Source organism: Bos javanicus, chromosome 2, assembly GCF_032452875.1.
Source record: "Bos javanicus breed banteng chromosome 2, ARS-OSU_banteng_1.0, whole genome shotgun sequence".
Lineage (NCBI taxonomy): Eukaryota > Metazoa > Chordata > Mammalia > Artiodactyla > Bovidae > Bos > Bos javanicus.
This window is the reverse complement of record NC_083869.1, coordinates 54,644,218-54,665,844: the sequence shown is the minus strand read 5'-3', so window position 1 is coordinate 54,665,844 and position 21,627 is coordinate 54,644,218. Positions and strand designations below refer to the sequence as shown.

The 21,627-nt window shown below is 35.7% G+C and overlaps 1 protein-coding gene across 1 annotated transcript in view; it reads right to left on the bottom strand.

Moving 5' to 3' along the window:
- The window catches only part of LOC133260480 (low-density lipoprotein receptor-related protein 1B-like), a 1,291,692-nt gene extending 1,281,756 nt beyond the window's left edge, over positions 1-9,936 (bottom strand). Inside the window, exon 1 of the mRNA XM_061438868.1 lies at positions 8,871-9,936. Within this exon, the coding sequence (XP_061294852.1) occupies positions 8,871-9,054 (184 nt within the window). The 5' untranslated portion in view covers positions 9,055-9,936. The remainder of the gene's footprint in view (positions 1-8,870) is intronic.
- Positions 9,937-21,627: the final 11,691 nt, after the last annotated feature.

Sequence of the window (21,627 nt, the reverse complement as noted above, 5' to 3'; positions counted from 1 at the left end):
AAATATGTTATCCTTCACAAAAACGTCTGGATTACAACCAATCCCCAGAGCACCTCTCTTGAATACATTTTGCTTTCTACTTAGCACAAAATATTATGTATTAACTTATGTCAGTTTGTTTATTGTCTGTCTCTTCCCACACTAAAATTTTTATAAGCTAAAATGTAAGTTCAGACAGACCAGTTACATTGTCTAACTTGCTCACCTGCTTCTTTTCCAACCTCCAGAACAACTCCCAGCAGATCTCTGCTCAAATCTGTTGAACGGATGGATAAATAAAGGAATGACCACCAACCACATGAGTTGCTTCAGGGATCATATGATTTCAGGAGGAAAAAATAGAAAAAAATTAAAGTGCCCTTACAACACAATGGATTTCTTCTGCTCTTAGCAATTTACATTAAGTTAATGGTATAATTAATGAAATAATGAGTATGTATCTAATGAGACACCAATGTGTGAGATGTTTACACATATGCTGTCTTCCTTGCATTCATGGAAGGTATGAGAGACACTACCAGGTCTCCCTTTTCAGAGTTAGTTGGAAAAGTTTTCTGTAAACCTTTAACAGTGTTTCACAGGCACTCAGATTAAAATACATACAAAATAAAAACTGTCATGCTTTTCATAACCTTATGATCTCCCAGCAATGAAGCAAGCAAGGGGAATGGGGAAAAGTCCTAAGATTTTGGTTCTTACACTATTAAGATTAATTTCAAAATACTTTACAATATCATCAGCAAGTGAAAACAGAAGAAAGCATTCTAGCGTAGGAAAGAACTCTATCCAAAGATGGACAATTCTAAATTCTACTTATTTTTAATGTTGGTCAATGTTGGATAAAGTCACTATCATTTCCCCTAAGTAAGATTTGTACACCACAAGTATAACAGGCCATCAGCATGCTGCTGATGAACTGCTAGCCCTTTTGTTAGAATGACAGTGATACGAGGACTCAGCAAAAGGGCCTGAATTCTGGTTAGCAATTCTACCTATAAATCTTAGTTCTTTTTTAATGGAAGTCTCATAAATACGGATGTCCAGTAGACATAATCTGTAATAGTTTCACCTGACAAGGCAAAAATCTCACCCATGAGCTGGCATCATTATCACTGTACTTTCAGAGCTTAATTATGAGAAAAATGCCTTAAAAATTAATAGAGTTGAATAAAGTGGAATATTTTAATAAAGCATAATTTTTATTTTAGCATGGTCATACCAATAAAATATATAATTAACAATTTTAGAAAATGCACACAAGGTCTTAGATTATCTATTTAAAAACCAAATCTTTGTAAATCTCAAAATTTTATAGTTTAGCAAATTTTAGCAAATTATATTTTAGCAAATGTTTGAGTAGTTCCTTACTGCCTGTTACCTGATCTGTGCAGATTGAAGCTTCAAAAAATTCTTACTGCCAAGGCTTTCTCTTTTAGCATCTTTGTCCTTCCTCTCCTTATACATCCTAATTTCTAAGGAAAACAATCATTCTAAACTCATTTCTGTCGATCAGCCTTATTCGACCGTTTTTCTTTTTCACAAATATCTTAAAATATCCCAGAAACACCCAAAGTAAGCAACAAGAACCAGAAGTTTTAGCTCTCTTTTTCTCCATCCCTCTGTATCTTTAGTTCTCTTTTCTCATTTTAAGAAGAAAGAGCTAAGATGAGCAAATGGTCATTAAAGAAAAACTCAGCAGTAAAAAAATTCTTAAGGAATCGTATTCATAATTCTAAAGCCATTTTGGAAGTCTTGAAGGATGTCAATGCAATGGGGAAAAGTTAGGAAGGAATGTCCTATTGATTGCAAGAATAAAACAAGAGACGGTTTGTGGTACCTTGATCTTACCTACAGAAGAAATGTATTCTTTCGACTAAAATGAGGTCATGTTTCAACAATACCTGTCTTTGGTCTGAAGGCTAAGCCAGCCAGGACAATGAGGTGCGTGCATTTCAGGAAGAGATGTCTGACTGTTAATAAGAATGCATTGTGAGATAAAATGGGATCTTAGCATGGCAACCCACTCTATCTTCTTCAAGATTTTTTTTTCTTGCTTAAAAAAGTTAGAAAGAATCATATATGAAAAGATACTTTCCAACTTGTCTTGTATAAAGGGCATAGTTACAATATTATTCACATGTAAATGGAAAACTTTTATACAGTCATGGCTATATTCAAACTTTTTCTGAGAAAAAATAAGATTAAACAGATATGACTATATAAACTGAAATTATTTTTCATTGTTCCTATAGGTAAAGAAACCTTTGACAAGTGTTTTTTATTTACAACTACTTTGGAATATATGAGAAATTCCAAATGTAGATAATATATCCTTATTCAACAAATGAGAGTGGCAGAGTTATTGAAGAATGTTAAGTGACACCATCGTTACCAACTAAAGCATTAGTCTTTTCCCCTGATGATAATTAAAAGAATCTGACCTACCGGGAAATCAGCAACAAATGAGTGGGTGCATTTATTTAATCAAGCCATTACATTTTTTTAACCACAACTGGACATATAATTGCAGACTAAAACAAAGTTAATGTGACTGTGTGAGAAAGTTATTTTGGTCATATTTAAAAGCACACTAAACACTGTTGTCCACTTTATCACTGTAATGATTTCCATTTTATATTCTATATTGAGAGTCTTGACTTTGAAATATATTTTATTTTTTAAAATATTTTGAAAAAATAACCCAATAAACAAGGCCAATAAAGAAGAATAAGAACTTTCAAACCAATTTTCAATAAAGTAGCATTTGTCTCTACAGGAATAAATTCAGAGCATGTATTTATTAATATCCTGCTGCTGCTGCTGCTGCTAAGTCGCTTCAGTCATGTCTGACTCTGTGTGACCCCATAGATGGCACCCCACCAGGCTCCCCAATCCCTGGGATTCTCTAGGCAAGAACACTGGAGTGGGTTGCCATTTCCTTCTCCAATGCATGAAAGTGAAAAATGAAAGTGAAGTCGTTCAGTTGTGTCCGACTCTTTGCGACCCCATGGACTGCAGCCCACCAGGCTCTTCCGTCCATGGGATTTTCCAGGCGAGAGTACTGGAGTGGGGTGCCATCGCCTTCTCCATTAATATCCTAATGCTGCTTTAAACTCTTATGCTACCCCATGATATAAATAAATAATTACTACCGAACATAATGAATTTGCCTATTACGAACTGCACAGCAGCAAAGGTACATTTGATTTACTCTACAAAGCATAGACAGGAAGTATCATGTATAAGTCTTTTAGGGAAATACATTGTTGTTTTCCATAAAATTTAATTTTAAGCTTTTATGCAAGATCAATTTTACTATTTTACCAGGACTGGCTACTATCTAGTAGTTTGATGCTCATTTAGTTCCTAGGCAATTCAACCAATTTGTTTAGTCAGAAAGCTCAGTCAAAATAATTGAGCTTGTATAGAGACAGACTAAATCAATAGAATGGAAAGAGAGAAAGAAACTATATTTTGGTATCACTGAATTCAAAACAGAGCAATAAATAATACATACTTTCTAACTTAGCCTTGTAATTATGCTGGGGGGCTGGGAAGGAAGGCTACCAAATCATTTATGAGGAGAAAATACAGATTTAAAAGTGTGAAGGCAGCTTATAGCAGAAAAACTTCTAACAGAAAAAAGCATATAAATTTTGAAGGTCTAAACTTACTTGTTCGGATGTGTTGCAAAATCTTCTGAAGACTTCATTCCCTCTTCTAAAATACAGTGTTCAGATGTAGTTGGAGAGATTAATATTTATTCAAATGAGATCACACACAATAGTGAGACAGTGAATACATATTATTGCAAGTGCAATACTCTTCAAAAGCATGTAGATTAAAGATATTCATTGGCACATATATGAACTAGTACAAAAATAACTTAAACTCTAATATTTAGAGATATTTCCAAGATTTTGTATTTGAATTTTAAATAATGGAACTTTTTTTTTCCAAGCAACTAATAAATGCTAACTATCTCCTAAAAGAAAACAAATGTAGAACACCCCTAAGACTTGTAGATTGTTAGATTTGTGACTGCTATGTTGCAACTTCATTCTTATGCCTCTTTTTCAATGGGTTGTTATACAGGTGAAATTTGGAGAATAACAATCCGTGTGAAGATGGAAAGCAACTCCACGGAAGAGCATTGCTTGACTGGTTACAATTATTCTGCCTTTGCTGTCCCACCAGAAAAAAAAAAAAAAAAAAATTGTGGTCTCTATGTATCAAGGTAGGTTTGAGTCATTATTTTTCAATTAAATATAAAGATCTAGATTTCTTCAGAGACTATAAAGAAGGTTTTTTGAAGTAATCAGAGTAAACATAACTCTATCCTGATATAGGTTTGGTCCAGGATATATTCTTGCTAACTCACTATGAAACTAGTCAATATTTTGCTCAACTTTCTTTAGAAGTACAGTTACTAAAAACATTGTTTTAAATTATACACGTTGAGTGCATCATAATTATAGCCATTTCAAAGGCAAATACATTTTGACATTTATTTCCTCAACTGTCAGATTCTGTTACAACAAATTACGTATTAAATGGAAATTCACTCATTAGAATACTGCATGTTAGGAGCTGAAACATAACTCAACGTACTTTCATTTCATAATGTTTTTAAGGAGGTGATCATCACAAAACTAGACATATATTGTCTGAAAATTTTCTAAAAAGTAAAAGTTTCACTTAAAAATCTATCTCCAATTTCCAGGCCAAAGTGGTGTTTTTATAGGTTCTGGGCACCAAGGCAGTCATTTCAAAGAAGTTATCTTCTTTGAAGAAGATCTATCTATATAGCAGGTGGGTTTTACTTACTGCTAAATTAATTTAACTAATGACATCATGTTGGGACAATCATGATTAACTTTAAGTATTAATTCTACTTTCTTTGAATGTATCCATCTAGAATGAAGAAAAGTGTTTCCTTTGTACAAGAACTGTTTTGATAGAGAGCCTCAGAAGATAGAGAAATGTATCAATAAATCTGCCTGGTACCTTTTACTACACAGAATCTCTTCAACTAGGAAGAAATTGAAGAAAGAGGTTATATTTCATAGAAGATGTGAAAATTAAAAGAAGAATCATGGGGAAAAAAACATAGAATGGAGGGAAGACACAGAGATCCCTCATCATTGTAATTTTGATAAAGATTAAATCATGTTAAGTCCAGGTGACTCTAAATGGAGCCTACCTTAATGATACACACTAGGCTCTGAAAAGAGATTGACAAGACAAGTAGAAAGAAACTAATGTCCTAGATCCCATGCACTTGGAAACTAAAAATCTCTGCAAGACTCTACCGTGAATAACAAGTAGCATTTACAAATAAGTCTCATTTTAAAGAATATATCAACTATATCCCTCACCCACCACCCTTTCTAAAAATATTTCTTTCACATTCACTTAAACAAATCACTTCCATGTAACAATCCTAGCACAGTTAAAACATTTAAGTTTTCTGCAGTATTCTCTTCGTTCTTCAGATTTAGTTATATCCAGCCTCACATTGATGGAAGTTTCTTTATTTGTATACTGTAAACATTTCCATAGGATATTTATTATGATATCAGTGGACAACATTTACCTTAAGAAATTATTTTGTCAAAAGATACTTTAATCTCTTCTTTTAGGAAGATTAATCTGGATTCAGCCTCTTCCTGAAAGTATCATTCGGAATTCTCCCCTCTGCCCTCTTTCTTTCCTTCCCTTATTCGGTTTTCTGCAATTTACATACTTTCTTCTTTCAACACACTGAAAATTTTCTTTATTTTTTTATTGCTTCCTGTCCTTTGTAACATTTTCAGTTTGAGCTTGAGAGAGAGACAGGAATACTCCAAGATTATGGAGACCTCTTAAAAACAAAACTTTAACTTTTCTGGAATATAAAGAGACACGGCTAGCAGCCCATTCTTCTTTGAGATTAAAATTTTAACATACATGATTGCCAGTTTTAGATGGTTTTATAGACATATACATTTAAATGATTAAATGATTAAATGATTACAGCAGCATGAACTTTAATTATTTGGAAATACGTTTCCACATCTTGCCAGACTCAAGAACATAAAAGAGACTAGCTTCAGTTCTTTCAATCCCTTTTCTTTTCAAAAAATTTGACAATTTAAAATATACTTCCTTTTAAGTCTTAATCCTTATCAAGCAATACTTTGATGTGATATGACATTGTTATATGACACACTGGTTGATTCTAAGTGAACATGATTTATCCTCCAAGTTTTGCTGTTAAGAGTTACAAAGATGTTTCCTTTTTTCAGATGTGATGAAATTAATAAAAACTGACATGTACATCAGCTTAACTCTGTACCAAAATCAATGCAAACTAAAAAAAAATAAACAATGTAGAATTAAAGGACAAGTGTGTGTGCATAAACTGAATGCAAGCATACAAGTTCAAGTATTTTTCTATTTGAAAAAATACTGAGTTTATACACAAAAGGAAGAGAAATGGAGGTATAGGGTAATGCAACCATCTGGTTCACGCGGCTTAAGAAGCTACCCATTACTTAATATTTATTTGGAGGACCTGGAAGTGTTTTCTCATTTTCTGGCTTGAAGTTAGGTCTTGCACTACAACACACACCTGTGTAATTCACAGGCTTGTTCTGTTCTTCAAGGACAACTGACATAAGCCTGGGCAGAAGGCTTCATCTTATTAACCTCTTTCTTGAGTTTATATTCCCATATCTTCTGTTTCAGCACTTCAGTAAGAGAAGTTTGTCATAATGCAGCAGCACTTTCTTTTCCTCTTTCAACAAGATTGCTCTATCTCTTTTTTCCCCCTTTTTCCAAACGGGACCCACCCTTTTCAATTTTGATAGCTAGCTGTGGCATTTTTAGCTCTTTTACAACAGTTTTGAAAGTTGTGTTAAATATGTACAATAGTGGTTAACTGTTGGTCCATAACTATTTTACTTGTATTCTCCAGTATGGCACTTCTTATGCTGGCATGGTGATACAATCAGGCACTATTTCAGTTTTAGGGAAGAGTAACCATCCTTTTCCATATGCCCTGTTTCTGTCTTATATATCTCTCTCCTTATTGGAACTAAATGGACATCAAGTTCTAATCCTTTTATTTAGTTTTCTATCTCAGAAGAAAGTTAGGGGTCTGTATATTTGAAATTCTATCCAGTATTCATTCCAATCATTGTAGCAATGGCCTTATTCCTTATAAACACATACAGAAAAACTGGGAACTTAATTCCAGATGAGGTCAAGTTTCTGGAGAATTGAGACTCACACAGAAAGAGCCCCATAGCAGTATCTGCCAGTGTCATTCTATTTTGCTAGCACACAGGACTGAAAAGCTTCATTCTGTTCATCTGCTCTGGTCCAACTTCAAACATTCTCTCTAAGAAAGGTTGAGAGCTGATTGTTCCAGATCAAAGACATCATCATTTCTAGTCAAAGCTATGTGCTTCCATTTATCAGTATAGTTTTCAACTATTCCAGACCAACTTCAAGGCAAGTTAAGGCAAGTTCAGAAGCTAAGTGGTTAGGTGGCAAAGATATGTTTAAAAGATTATCACTCAGTAAATGTCAGACTTTCTAAAGGAACTCATATTAGTCTCACTACTGGTAAAGGAAATGACATGTGTGGGTATGCTATAAAGGGTATAATCTGGTTGTCCAGAGCAGGTGAGTAGAAACACTACAATTCATTTCCCTGTTCTTTCCATTAATGAAGCAACCCTTTTTAGTCATTTCATAATTTGCTACCCATAAACACAGTCACTGAATCTCCCAATGCAACATTCTGCCTATTTGCTTGGCATTGAGATCTGGGTACGTTTTCTATCTTTCTTACTCTTTTTCTCATTAGCCCCCAAACCAAAATATATTAGTCAATACGAACTCATGTTAGGATTTAAAAACAAAAACAAAACAAAACTAGATCTATGATACTTGTGATTTTACTTTAAACAGTTAACCATTTCAATGCCAATGACTCAAATATTGATCTACTTTTTTTTTTTTTTTCTTTTTCCACCGGTCTGACTCGTCAAAGATTATGAAACTTGCACAGAGATTCTTGGGTTTCCAGATCAAACTTTACCAAATTCGGGTTTATTATAATGTCCACCTCCTCTCCTTTCTGCTCTGCTCCCCATACCGATTCCCTTTTAAACTTCTATCATTTGTCAGCTGTTTGGAGAAATAGCAAGGGCAAGAAGCCAGTGATGGGTTAGCGTCTCCGGGCACCAAAAGCTGAGCCACAGACATTCGGGAATCAAAAAAGTCAAGTTCAAGCAGGTGCTTATGCCCAGAAGCTCCGCCAAAGCTTTAGATTCTCTATTGATGACCCGAATGAATTTGCCCCAGAAAAGGGCTCCAGAAACCAAAGAGGCTGGAGTCTCCGCTTTCCCCTCTCCCGAGACCTTGGGTGCATTAGGAAAGGAAGTTAACCTAGGAGATAGTTAAGGAAGCACACACTTAACGCGGAGAACCCTGAGCCCGCAAAAGCTCGAAGCCCAGAAAGTGAGCGCGATGGGAAGTCTTGGGAAAGCGAATTCTGATCCCAACATCTGCAGCACTTGGGATGCGCGGGCAGAAGCGCGCAGTCAAGTCCAAACGTTCCCGGGGGGACAAAATCAGGACCGGTAAAGGGCCAAAAGAAAAAGCTGTGGGGGAGCCGAGGACTAGGGTTCCTGGTTCGGAGACACCCCCCACCCCCACCGCACCTCTCACCCCCCACGAGGCCAGCGCACAGTGGCCCACGGTCCCGGGTAGCGGGGCCGCAAGGACTTAAGTTTCGCACTCACTTATATGCAAGCGTCGCCCAGCAGGAAAGCCAAGGAAGACATGGGGCAAGGAGGGGGGAGGGGTTTTCTCCTTACCTCGGTCGGCTCCCATGGTCAGCACCTTGGCGACAGGCAATAATCCCGAGAGAGTGAGTAAGGCGAGGAGAAACTCGGACATCGTGGTCGCCCGGGGAGGAAGCCTGAGCCGGAGACTGCTCGGCGGTACCCTCGGCCCGGCGGCGGCGGCCGCGGCTCGGAGCCCAGAATCGAGCAGCGTCATTTACAAATGTCACTGGAAATTCTTCAGCTCAATGAGCCCAGCCAGTCCGCCTTCTCCTGCCTGGAGCAGGATGTGGAAGGTGTACGGATGCGCGCGCGTGGGGGAGAGAGTGTGTGTGTGAGCGCGAGCGAGCCGCTCGTGTGTCTTGACTTTTCAATGCAGAGTACGTCTGATCTTACATCACGCAAAGAGGGGTAGTGAGAGATGCCAGCGGAGGGGAATTCACTGATTAATCACCGAATCCACCACGTACCCCTCCATCGTCCACATAAATCACATCTATTACTTGGTAAGAGGCATTTAACACAACAGGAAAATACCACCGCGAACTGAGAGCACCACAAATCACAATTATTTCAGTCTCCTTGAAGGGAAAGTAACTCCAAGCTGGGTCTGTAGGGATTTGGGTCTTTCGAGAAGGAGGGAGGGAGACTTCTGCATTGGGCTGAGCCAGCCAGAAGCCTAGGAAGCCCCGCGTTTAACAGCCAGTTCGGAATTAGCAGCCACCAGAGCTGAGATAGATGCTTCTTTAGGCAAAGCACATTTGATCCCTTTGCTCCCTGGAAGCTTCCTTCCTCCGAAGGAACGACGAGCCGAGTAACTGGGCTTCTTTTAGGGAAATGGTTCCCTACGCTTGCCACAAAAATTGCAATGCTTTTTGAATTGCACCTTTAACTTTTATGTTTAGTAGTACCTGGGGACAAAGATGAAAATTTAGTGATTCAGCAGAAACAAAAACAAAACAAACCCCCAATGTCATCACCCGTTGCATAAGAAGGGAAGGTAGATGGAAAGAGACCCCCTAAGTAGGTAACCATAAAGCAAAAACTCGGCAGTTTTATTGTGTAGATTTCTCTCTTTAAAAGCGTTCCTTGAACCATTTTGAACTTTTGCTGCATTATTTTTTTTTCTTTTTTTCTACACAGTACAGTGGTAGTATTAAGAACTTTCTCAAACTGAGGTATTAAAATGAATCTGCGATTTTTAAAAAAAGTTGTTTGCTTAAGTATTTTAAATATGATCTTTCAACTGCCTAAAATTCTAGTCACTCAAAAAATGCTAAATTAAAACTCAGAAATCTTAATAGTTGAAGACTTACTTTTTTCCCCTTGTAACATCAGTAATTCTTGCCTGAAGAGAAAATGTTAAAAATGTTTTGTGTCTAATGTTTAAACACCTGAAATTGGTGTAAAGGAACGCACAAAACTAAGAAATAGGATGACAGAAAAGGAAAGATGTTTTAAATAGGCTTTCAGTTTACCAAGTGAAACTTAATTTAAATGAATGTTAGCACAATAAACTAGCTTCTTATGAGAGTAAAATTATCTAGAAATATATTCAGATGCTCCTTAGAAACCATTAAAATTGGACTGGGTCAAAGATCACAGGTGACCATGAGAGATATTGCCACTTAGTCTGTGATTATAAAATATGTTCTTTAGATCAATTTTGCCATATTTTATGTATTAAAGTTTATTTCCCCCTATAAGTTGACTCATTTCATGCCTAAAAGATAACTCTTTCCACATTTAAAATTTTATTTTTTTTCTTTTAAAGTTGTTATATAATTTCACCTAGTCATTTTTATTGTTTCATATAGGAAACAAAGAGGTTTTCCTATTTCACTTCATACAAAAATTCATAAACTTTGGAATAAGTGGCAGAGTTCAAAGAATATTTGCAAAGGGGAAGAAGGGTATATTTTGAATGATGCTCACAATAATAGATATTTCTTCTCAAGTGTCCACAGACCTCTGCATTCTGCAAAATATTCTTTCATTGAAACAAAGTAGGTGTCTTTTTTTGACAAGAGCCCATTCAGTTAACTAGGAGGTCAGTTATTAGGAAATCCATATGCACTTAAGTTTTGGCAATAAAACAAGGAGAGATCAAAAAACAAGCTAAGGATGTTAAAATTCTTCCTCTTCTATACTATTACTACCTATTACTTGCCCCCACCCCCCATCTCAAAAACTGCAAGGTGGAGAAGAGTAGCCAGGAACACAATCAACCAAAGACTCTTACCGTGTACCAAAGTGCTGTGACTGAAAATCAATGGCTCATTCACTTCTGTAGCAGAAGTGTATGTAGCAGCCCTGGATTCCACTGATAGCAATTTAAAGGGGAAAGTTATGAAAGGTAAGCAGGGAAGTAAATTCTATTCTAACTTATATTCTCAGTATGTTACACTTTTAATTTGTAATGCCTCCTAGTAGTAATGTATTAGGTGAATTAGGCAGAATAAAAACCAGGTGCTCTCTTTTAGATACACTGGTCGACTTTTTAACTGTCCTGAATGGAAGAAAATCAAGGATGCTTTGTCCACACATTGTGACCAGTATAATAATGCAACATAGAATTTATTTTTAGTAATCAACAATCAAATCATCATGTGTGAATGACACATGACTCAAAATAATGGTGTAAAACAGCAGTGGCAATTATGGAAGTTTACTAACATATAGGCTGGCATACCAATAAAAGATGGTTACATTTAACATCAATTGTGAATGAGCCTCAATTTTATCTTTAAGATAAAATTTGGGACTTAAGAATGCAAATAGGTATTATTAACAAAAATGTAAATGGTATAAAAAAGGCTCCACAGCAGTCTGGTGGAAGTATGTAGCAGTGGTCAAGTGGACACAACATGTACATTGAAATGCATGTCAAGCAGAGTTTTAAGACAAAAGTTATAATAAGGACATCGGTTCATACCACAAAGCCATAATAATATATAACAGAGTAAATATTAAGAGCAGCACATTTGCTCCAGAACTGACTTAAGGCCAGTGTCAAATAAAATAAAATTGTTCTGTACACAGATCATTTGTATACTGGGGTTCATCTTCCAAATACATATTGAAAATGAACAATTAATCAAAGAGCTTTTATGAGCATCAGTGAGGTTGACAAAGGTCCAGGCCAAATTTGAGTTTTGGAAATAAAAATTTACTTCTAGATTTTGAATGACTATCCAGTTATAATGAATTACAAGTAAAAGAGAAAACATAATTTCTTATGAAATATTTTATTTCCCATCAAATATACTTTAATGAAAAAGGAATTAATACAGCATACTATTAGTGAAGTGAGAATAGTTAAGAGTTACTGTTCAGACTCTGTTCCTATGGCCCATTATAATTTCTTCATTCTAATCAGGGTTATTAACACTGACAAGTTAAATAAATTAATTCATCAAACTATACAATGTTATGAAATCTCTCATTGAGATAAATTAAACAAGGTAGAACCAATCATTCTTACTTTCTGGTTTAAAACAACACACGAATATAAATTATCAGTGAGTGGTAGTCTTATGCTTTCCAATTAGAGCCATGTTTTGGGTACATGTGATCAAACATCAGACTTCATTTATGCTAACTTCATTATTTTCTTAGCACTGTTGAGCCTTTTGCACAGATAGTAGTGCTTTGTGCTACTGTTATAACTTAACACACCTGAAAAGCCAAGTTAGGCAGAGAACTTGTGTCTCCTTACAAACCTAGAATGAGTCTGTCTCCGGGAAGTGATGTGTGTGAGGGAGACTTGGCCTGAAAGTCGGGTTGCTAAGGATTCTGTAGCTATCATTCCAAGGGCTGCTAGAATTCTTACTCTGCCTTTCCACACAGAAAAGTTGCCAGGCAGCAGCAGACGCAGGATGAGGAGGAAAAGGAAGCGGGTGGTGGTTGAGAGACTGAGAATTGTTAAAGAAATATTATCAGTAATTTAGAATGGAAACAGAGTTACACTGGACAAAGTCACTAAGAAGGCAAAAAACCTTTGGATTGATTTCATTTCTCCAACTGTAGCATTTCAATGCATATCACATTTTTAACTGCTTTCCTTCACAAGTGTGCTGTGTTTGGTAGCATGCAGTTTCAGGTAGGACATGGGGATTGAGCTGAGATTAACATGAGTTCACTGCAACTTTAATTCCAATATTTGCAAAGTATTAGGAGGTATGTACACCTGTGAAGAAAATGAAGGGCGACATAATGAAATATCTAATTAAACCTGGAAAGTAAAAATATTTCTAGGCACATTGTTTTTCTCTTTTTATATATCTGGACATCTCTCTACTATCATGATCCGTAAATACACAAGACATACATATTGCAGTGAAAAACAATTATAATTTTCAACAGATAAATAATAAAAGGTTATACAACTTTGATTGTTTTACATTTTATCTCTTGTTTGAAAAGCTTTTGACTGTAGGAAGGAAAGGATCTTTACTGATTTAGCCATCCTCATTAGACAACAACTGACTTCCATAATAATAATATAGACTTGAGAGACAAATTTTATTCTGCTTTTTGGATACCTCATCAGAAGGCTTCCATCATAACTCAGTTGGTAAAGAATCTGCCTTTAATGCAGGAGACCTGGGTTAGATCCCTGGGTTGGAGACCTGGGTTAGATCCCTGGGTCGGGAAGATCTCCAGGAGCAGGAAATGTCAACCCACTCCAATATTCATGCCTGGAGAATCCCATGCTCAGAGGAGCCTGGCAGGTTACAGTCCATGAGGTCCCAAGAGTTGGATAAGACTTAACAACTAGACTGTCAGAAGGCACAATCAGCAGTAACACAGTCCATGTGTGTTTTAAGCGGGGGAGGAGTTGGAATACAGAAACACCCAAAACTCATCAAATCCTTGTCATTCTACTCTCAAGGAAGTAGCCCTTGAATTTCAAGTCAGTTGCTGATCGTAAAGCTTGTTGCTGTCAGTGCTTTTTAACCTGAACATACTTGTGGTCAAGATGATCTCCTATTTCTAGCTACTAGAACAGAATATGTGTTTACTGCTGGGGATTGGTTGTTGGTGGTCCACAGTCAGGATACACTTTGTCTGAATGAGCTTTTGAGGATACTGATCTCTGTCCTTTTGGCCATCATCTTTCTATTCTTTAATTTTAGTTAGAAACTCTTACTTAGGTTGTTGAAACTGGAAGGAACATGTAATTTATCTCTTTCAATTTACCACATTTTATAAATAAAAAAAATTACAAAGTAAAGGTGACTACTTTGTGGTCACATATTTTATTAATGTCAGAAACAGCCCTTGAATGAAGTTTCCTGATAGTTTCCTATATTATATAGGGGATTTCATTGACATTATTATTTTTTTAAACTGGAGTATAATTGCTTTACAATGTTGTATGACTGTCTGCTGTACAACAAACTGAATCAGCTTAAATATACATATATCCTCTTCCTCTTAGACCTCCCTCCCACCTCCCCCTCATGCCACCCCTCTAGGCCATGGCAGAACACCAAGTTGAGCTCCCTATGCTATACCACAGGTTCCCACTTGCTATTTCACACATGGTAGTGTATTAATATGTAATCTCCAATTCGTCCCACCCTCCCTTTCCCCCACTCTGTCTACGCATCTGTTCTTAACATCTATGTCTTTATCCCTGCCCTGAAACTAGATTTTTTTCCCTAGGGGGAGCCTGGTGGGCTGCCATCTATGGGGTCGCACAGAGTCGGACACGACTGAAGCGACTTAGCAGCAGCAGCAGCAGCAAGGAGTTGCAGCCCAAGGAGTTTGAGTTCATTCATTCACTTAATAGCTATATACTATGTAACAGCCTCTGCACTCAGCACCTGCAAATGGCTGTGAAGAAAATAGCTATGGTTCTTGAACTAGGAGATTTATCTATATCAAAGGTCATTTCTGTGCTGTGGGCTCTGATCAGGCCACCAGATAGCTATTCTCTTGCTCTCTGTATATCCCCTGCTCAACCTGCTTCACCTACAGCCTACTCACATGACTTAACTTTCTACATACTAGTCTGCACCCCAGCTAGTGGCTGCTCTAATCTTTAGATCATAATATCCTCACCATGATAGCTTTTCAAAGGGCAGTGAGAAAGTACCCTCTGCCAGTTTCCCTGGTAACCTATGAGTCAACATGACTGTTGACTGGTATACCCTATAACTGGTAACCTCCTCCTCCCTGTAAGAGCAAAGTGCAACATACCAGGGATTCTGCTTCAGACTTGTACAAGCCCCCATCCTTGAAACAGTTGATATCTCTGTTGCTGACTTGGAGTTCTTTCTTTAGTCTTAAAGCTGGGCAAGTACAGGCCTTGTAGGCCTTGTAGACAGTGCAGCCCAGCTGCCTTTCTCCAGGATCTTGAAGGATGCTGTTGTGAACAACAGGTATGGCACATCAAGTCTACTGCCAAGATCATCCAATAAAATCAGGGCTGCATCTTTCTTAGAAAATATATTTACAGATAAACCTTTATAAAGAAACTGGAGCCCTCTATTAGAATTGGGCTCTGAATAAGAAATCACAAAATATATATTCATATCTGAGTGTTGGTACAGACATTTACTCAATCAGTACAGTGTCCCTCTTTTGATCTAGAACCTGGGGGAAATTTCAGAAATGTTTAGAAGTCAAAACATCTAGAATTTTTGTCAGCGATAACATACAAATTAATCAGAGTCAGGGGATTTTGTTGTGAGGTGGATTCATAAAGAATCAGAGGACAAAAAGGGAACTTGGAAAAGTCTGGTTCAACTTCTGTTCACTTATTTGTTTTTATTATAGTTATTTTTTGGAATTTTTTCAGGTGTTTTATTCACTGTAGCATTTTCTTACTTTATATCCAAATTATTTTTTTCTTATTTACCTTTTATACAGTCTTTAACATTTAATAATTTCTATATCCTCCCAAATATGATATTTTACATGGATTTTTCCTTACATTAGGTACTCAGAGACTACTTGTCTTAATGCTAAATAATGGCTTTTCACTTTTCCCCTTAAACTTGTTTAATCTTTCTTATATCTTTCTGCTGTTTCCTGGTCCTTCTGCCATGAAATACATCCCTGTATATGTAGCAAACAGTATCATACAATGACAAATATAGAAGTTAGGTGTAGACAACTGACAGAGAACAGAGAAGATGGGATATAAGAATTACATTAATTGCACTTTATATATACTTTAATAAAATGAGTTACTGTTAAAATGTAAAAAGGTACTTTGGAACTACAGTCTCTTTGACCAAGACTAGTTTTGTTTTTTGTTTTTTTTTGCTTTAAGATGGGAAATTATTTTTTGTTTTGTTTTGTTGAATTTCATAAGAAGAGTAATTATCTACTTTTTTCAATTCCTTTATCTCATAAAGTAAAATGAAAAAATAAAACACTAAGAACAATAACACATCTTAAAAAAGGAAGAAAGAATAACAAACCTTTCTTCAAAGTATATCAGGCTTAATTCTCACTGGAAATGACTCTTCAGAACTGTCAACAGCTCCATTGTAGCATGGTACCTGTCATAGAGTAAGTACTAAATAGATGTGTGGTAAGTTGAACACATTTATTGTTGAATTTTCACATTCTTTTTCAGGTTTGCTTTAAAGGAAAGTTATAGAACTAACATTTCTAAAACATTCTTTCTTTTTTCTAAATAGAAAAATTCATGTCCCTAACATAGGAAATGTCTCTTGCCCTCTAAAAGTTTTCTTCTGTTATGAAAATTATACTTTTTATTCACAATAAAAACTCAAATGCAAAAAGGAGCTGTCTAGTCCAGAACATAATGCCCTAATTTTGTGTCAAGCCTCTCTTTCTGGGAAGAAAAATAGTGACATTTGGACCTAGATATATTTATCAAGATTTGTGAAAATGTGTGATTTTATGCATGAATACTGGCAAAATAGTTGAAAGACCATTAAATGCTTTTATGACTTTCTATTGCTACATCCTGCATTGTAAATAGATTTTACCAAGGGTATCATTTATATTTTTCTGCAAATGCTACTAACACAACAACAAGAAGAGTCTTAAGACAACATTATTCACAAGCGTGCGATAAAAAAGTTGGGAGAGGATGAATAACTATGTTTAGATATAGGATAAACAACAATATTTTAGGTTTTCAGTCTCTAATTGTGATTAAAAGCATTATTTATAAAAGAAGTACTAATTTATATTTTTTGGTAGATATCAATCTAAATTTATTCCAATGAAATTCCTGTTATTTTCTCATCAAAAGAAAGTGAATGGAAACTGAAATAGTTTTTATGCCTTTTATGGGCTTTACCTAAAACCTATATTGCAATGATCTGAGGAAAAAGAGAATATGTATGTACCTATATGTATACATACATAAAGATAATATAAAGAAAAAAGAGCATATATATATATATATAAACATAATAAGAAAAAAGAAAAAATATATATAACATATACATACACACACATATATGGCATATATTGACCTACATTCAGACAATTTACAAGATTAGTCAAAGCCTGTTGATATTAGTCTTCACTTTTTATCTGAAACTAAGGATATTAATCAGTTTGGACATTACACAAAGGTACATCTATGCAAATAGCTCAGAAGAAGTAACATACTCCCCTGTTCACTTGTAAGACTTTATGTTAAAAGAAAATCATTCCAGGTCTGAATTTGGCTGTGGAGTTTAGACAACCAGCCATGCTTCAAGCTTTAGGCTGCAAGTGAAAGCAAATCATAGCTTCAAGGATGATATGGAAGCAACAGTTGGGCTTGTTTTGTAGCTCTGAAACTGACCCTCTCTGACCCCAATTCCTCCATGCACCTTAGATTTATGGAAGTCACAGTTTCCAAGCCCAAATTAGAATATATTGCCTAATAAATATAATTATTTGGCAATAGGACATAACACTTCTTCTCAAGACTGTTCTAGAAAAGAATTCCTCTCTTTGGTCATAATAAATGCATAAAACACAAGAATATATTGAGAATCTGAGATTCTTCTCAAATTATTGTTTGAGATTACTGACACATAGCCCAAATTTATGAAAGCAGGTATTTAGGTAACTTTAATCACATGGGCAAGGGAGTTAATGTATTGTTTGAAAATGCAAACAGGCTGTAGGACACAACCGTTCTTGCATGCAGGTGTCTCAAGTTAGTAACTTAAATTGTAGTACAAGTGATTTCATGATTTTCAACTGTGATAGGGGTGAACAAGCTAATGAAAGGGAGGTGCTTAGCACTCATGCATGCCTATTTTAAGATCAAAGCACACATTAGCCTCACTTTGTGAAAATAGCAGAAGTGAAAAACAGGTCTTCTGAGTGATGTGCCCTGGGAAGCGCTTCAGTGGGAAATTCAGTGGGGGGAATTAGCATGTAATGTGCTGGATGATCTTCGTATCACTATCCTGAGGGCATTTAGAGGTTAATTTTTAAGCTACCATGATTTGGACCATATTAAAATAAAAAGCAACTTTTAATCTACAGTTTCAAAGCCTAACTGAAATATTTCCCCCACCACTAAGGAAAACACATGTTGACCTCAATTAGGTGCCACCACAGATTTTCATTTAGGTTTTGGTTGAAATCAAATCTTAGCTACCAAAACATAGTTTATTTGAACTAGCATCTGGCACATGAGCTGCTGAAGTAGCTTTTCATTTCCCCCTCATCTCCCCTGCCACTAACCTACCCCCCAAATAAATATGACCACCATTTGTTATGACTTTTCTGTGCAAGTGGTAGGCTAACTCCTCCTTAGGAATATTATTTCAAAAGTAATTTAAATAGTTTCTCACATTAATCAGCTTTGAAATCCAGAAAGAAGGAGGTGCATGACTCTGTTTCTTACTGTTTTATACAACTAAATGTCTCCCGAAAAGAGTAATAATTATATCTGGCATTGAACTATAATATAGAAGAAACCTTGTTTAGAATTGTGAACGTGCAGACCAGCTGTCTACACTATCATACCTGTATGCTTTCAGAATAATAAGGCTCAGAATGCCACTTAATCCTACCTTTTAATATTTCTTTGTCTTCTATTGGGAAACAGTAGAAGCGTGACAAAGAGTATTTTTGTTTATTTTACTCAGTTTTGTTCTTTATATAAAAGGTAATAGGAAAATGTGCCCAAGGGTTTACCCCTTTCCATCTAAACAATTTTGAGAAGAGAAAGCAGATATTTCTGTTCATAGTACTTGAGTGCCCCCTATAGGATACTCTTTATATTCTTCTTCCTGTAGCTAAATAAGCATTTTAAAACTGTTACTGCATAGAAATTTAAAATAAAAATAATAAAATAGGTATCTTTGAGATAAGTAGTCCATGATATATTTTCTTTTCACTGTATCTTCCTGTATAAAAAGTCAAGCATATTATCATTTTAATCACTCATTTCTCTGCTTCTCTAAAAGTTAATCCTACTTTAAAGTTCTGATTTACCTACTTTTCTATTGCATGTCTGCATTTATCATATAAATTACTTTATTTAAAATATGCATCTAATTTTATAATGTTTTTGGATGTAATTTTCTTAAGATATAAAAAGAATCATCAATTAGCTATAAGTTTATCAATTAGCTATACATATCCTTGTATGGGAGGAGGTCCAATTGTCGATCTACCAGGAAACAGAATCTTTGAACTCTTTAAATTAAATTAACATGTATGAACAATAAGGTAATAGAAATAAAAGAAGCATATACTTAACTATTCCTGTCAGTTTAATGTCAGGGGTGTGGTGCCTGATATTTCTTGGTTTTTATAAGCCTTTCTGTTTGTACTGTAGCCTGGAGTTGAAAGTTGTAGACAGCAAGAAGGGAAATATATTCTAACCACAGTTAACTATGTGATATTCACTCTTCATTTATCTAGCTACAAATATATATTCAATGGGGGGGGGAACAGGATAAATTAGGAGCTTGAGATTAATATACACGATCAACAAGGACCTACTGTATAGCACAGGGAATTCTACTCAATATTCTGTAATAATCTATATGGGAAAAGAGTCTGAAAAAGAATACATATATGTATGTGTATAACAATCATTTTGTTTTACTCCCAAAACTAACACAACATTGTAAATCAAATATACTCCAATAAAATTAAGGAAAGCAAAATATATTCAATACATAACTCAGCTGAGACTTTGTTATATTTATAGGGATCCACTTAGGTGACAAGACTTCAGTTGGAGTCTTTTAAAAATGGACTATCAAGTTTATATTCTGTGTAATATACTTAGACCCCAAAAATGTTATTGTCTTTGGTCTAAGGGAAAAACACACAGGCACAAACACTGTTTTTGGCTAAAAACTTTTTTCCTTGGATTAGTTTATTTCTGACTGAGAAGTAGATGCAGCTGTGGTAAGGAAGCAGTGCTATAAGTGGGCAATGAAAAGGAGGCCTTCATTTCCTTTTTTCCTCTCACCCTTCTGCTCTCATATATTCATTGCATGCTTGTTATTTGAAAGGCATGTGGCTTAGTGCTGGGATTGCTCCAGCAGAAAGCCACAGCCCCTGGTTCCTAGAGTAACATGTCTAATGAGAAAATGGGTATGAAGAGACTATTAAAAAGTATCCTGCTAAGTTCTCTAAATGAAGGTATGCATAATGCATAGCATAGGCTTTGATCAACATACATGTCAGTCTCTGTGAAGCAATAAAGATTTCACCAAAGAGGAGCTAACTCAGATGACTCCTGAATATTTTTCTAAGAAAAAAAGGGGAAGACAATCATTCTAGAGGAAGGAATAGCATGTGTTAAGGCACACACTTCTAGATAATAAAGCAAGAGATAATTGGCTAGAAAGATCAGAAGTTGTCAGATAACATAGCATTTGTAAAAGGAATATTACATAATTTGTATTTTAGTCTGAAGGAAATGAATATATCTTATCTTAACATATCAAAAACTACCCAGGAAAATACAAATCCATTCTATCGGAGAACACATTACATTCACATTTCTATATAAACCTGCTGGAATCATATCCTGCATTTCTCTGTTCCCCATAGCAGAGGCAGCCCAGATTCTAGATTCCTATTGCAGGTTATAAAAATAGTTTTCATCTATTATAGAATAATTTAAAGAATCCTAGACTAGTTAATCCACTGAATCAGTACCAAATCTCCCTGGCTGCTTACCCCACTTTATAATTTCTTAATTCTGCCACTAACAATCTAAATGATTTGTGCCAGCTATTTAAATATGTCCAACCATAATGTCCACCCCAGAGAACAGAGGTAATGCCAGGACATCCAGTGCTAGTAATTACTGGATTATGCTGACATCTGCTGTCACTCTGCCAGGCCCTTGGATTCCATACATGGGAATTTCTCAGGTAGCCTGTTGCAATATGACTGGTCTATTTAATGTCCAACCTATTTAATGATTCTCATGTTCTAGGCAGATCCACTGTCCATTAAGCCACATACAACAAGGCTCACTGCTGCTGCCAAAGGAGCTGATCGATTTAGATGGAGAGACAAGACACAGACACACACACAAAAAGATAATGAAATGAAAGGAAGTATATAAAAATGACAAAATCAGAAGTACAAATTATAAAGATAAGTAAAATGGATTTGGGAGGAAAAAACTGCTGTTATAAAGGAAACTTTCAGTGTTAAAATTTCAGGTAAACCTCAAGATATATGTGATATTTATAGCAATAGAGAGATTGCAGATTCTTTCTGTTTGAAAAATGTAATATACAAAATCGTACTTGATCTGTTATTTCAGGGTAGCAAAAAGAGTCTGGTAGCAGTATATCAGGTCTTTTTAACAAAA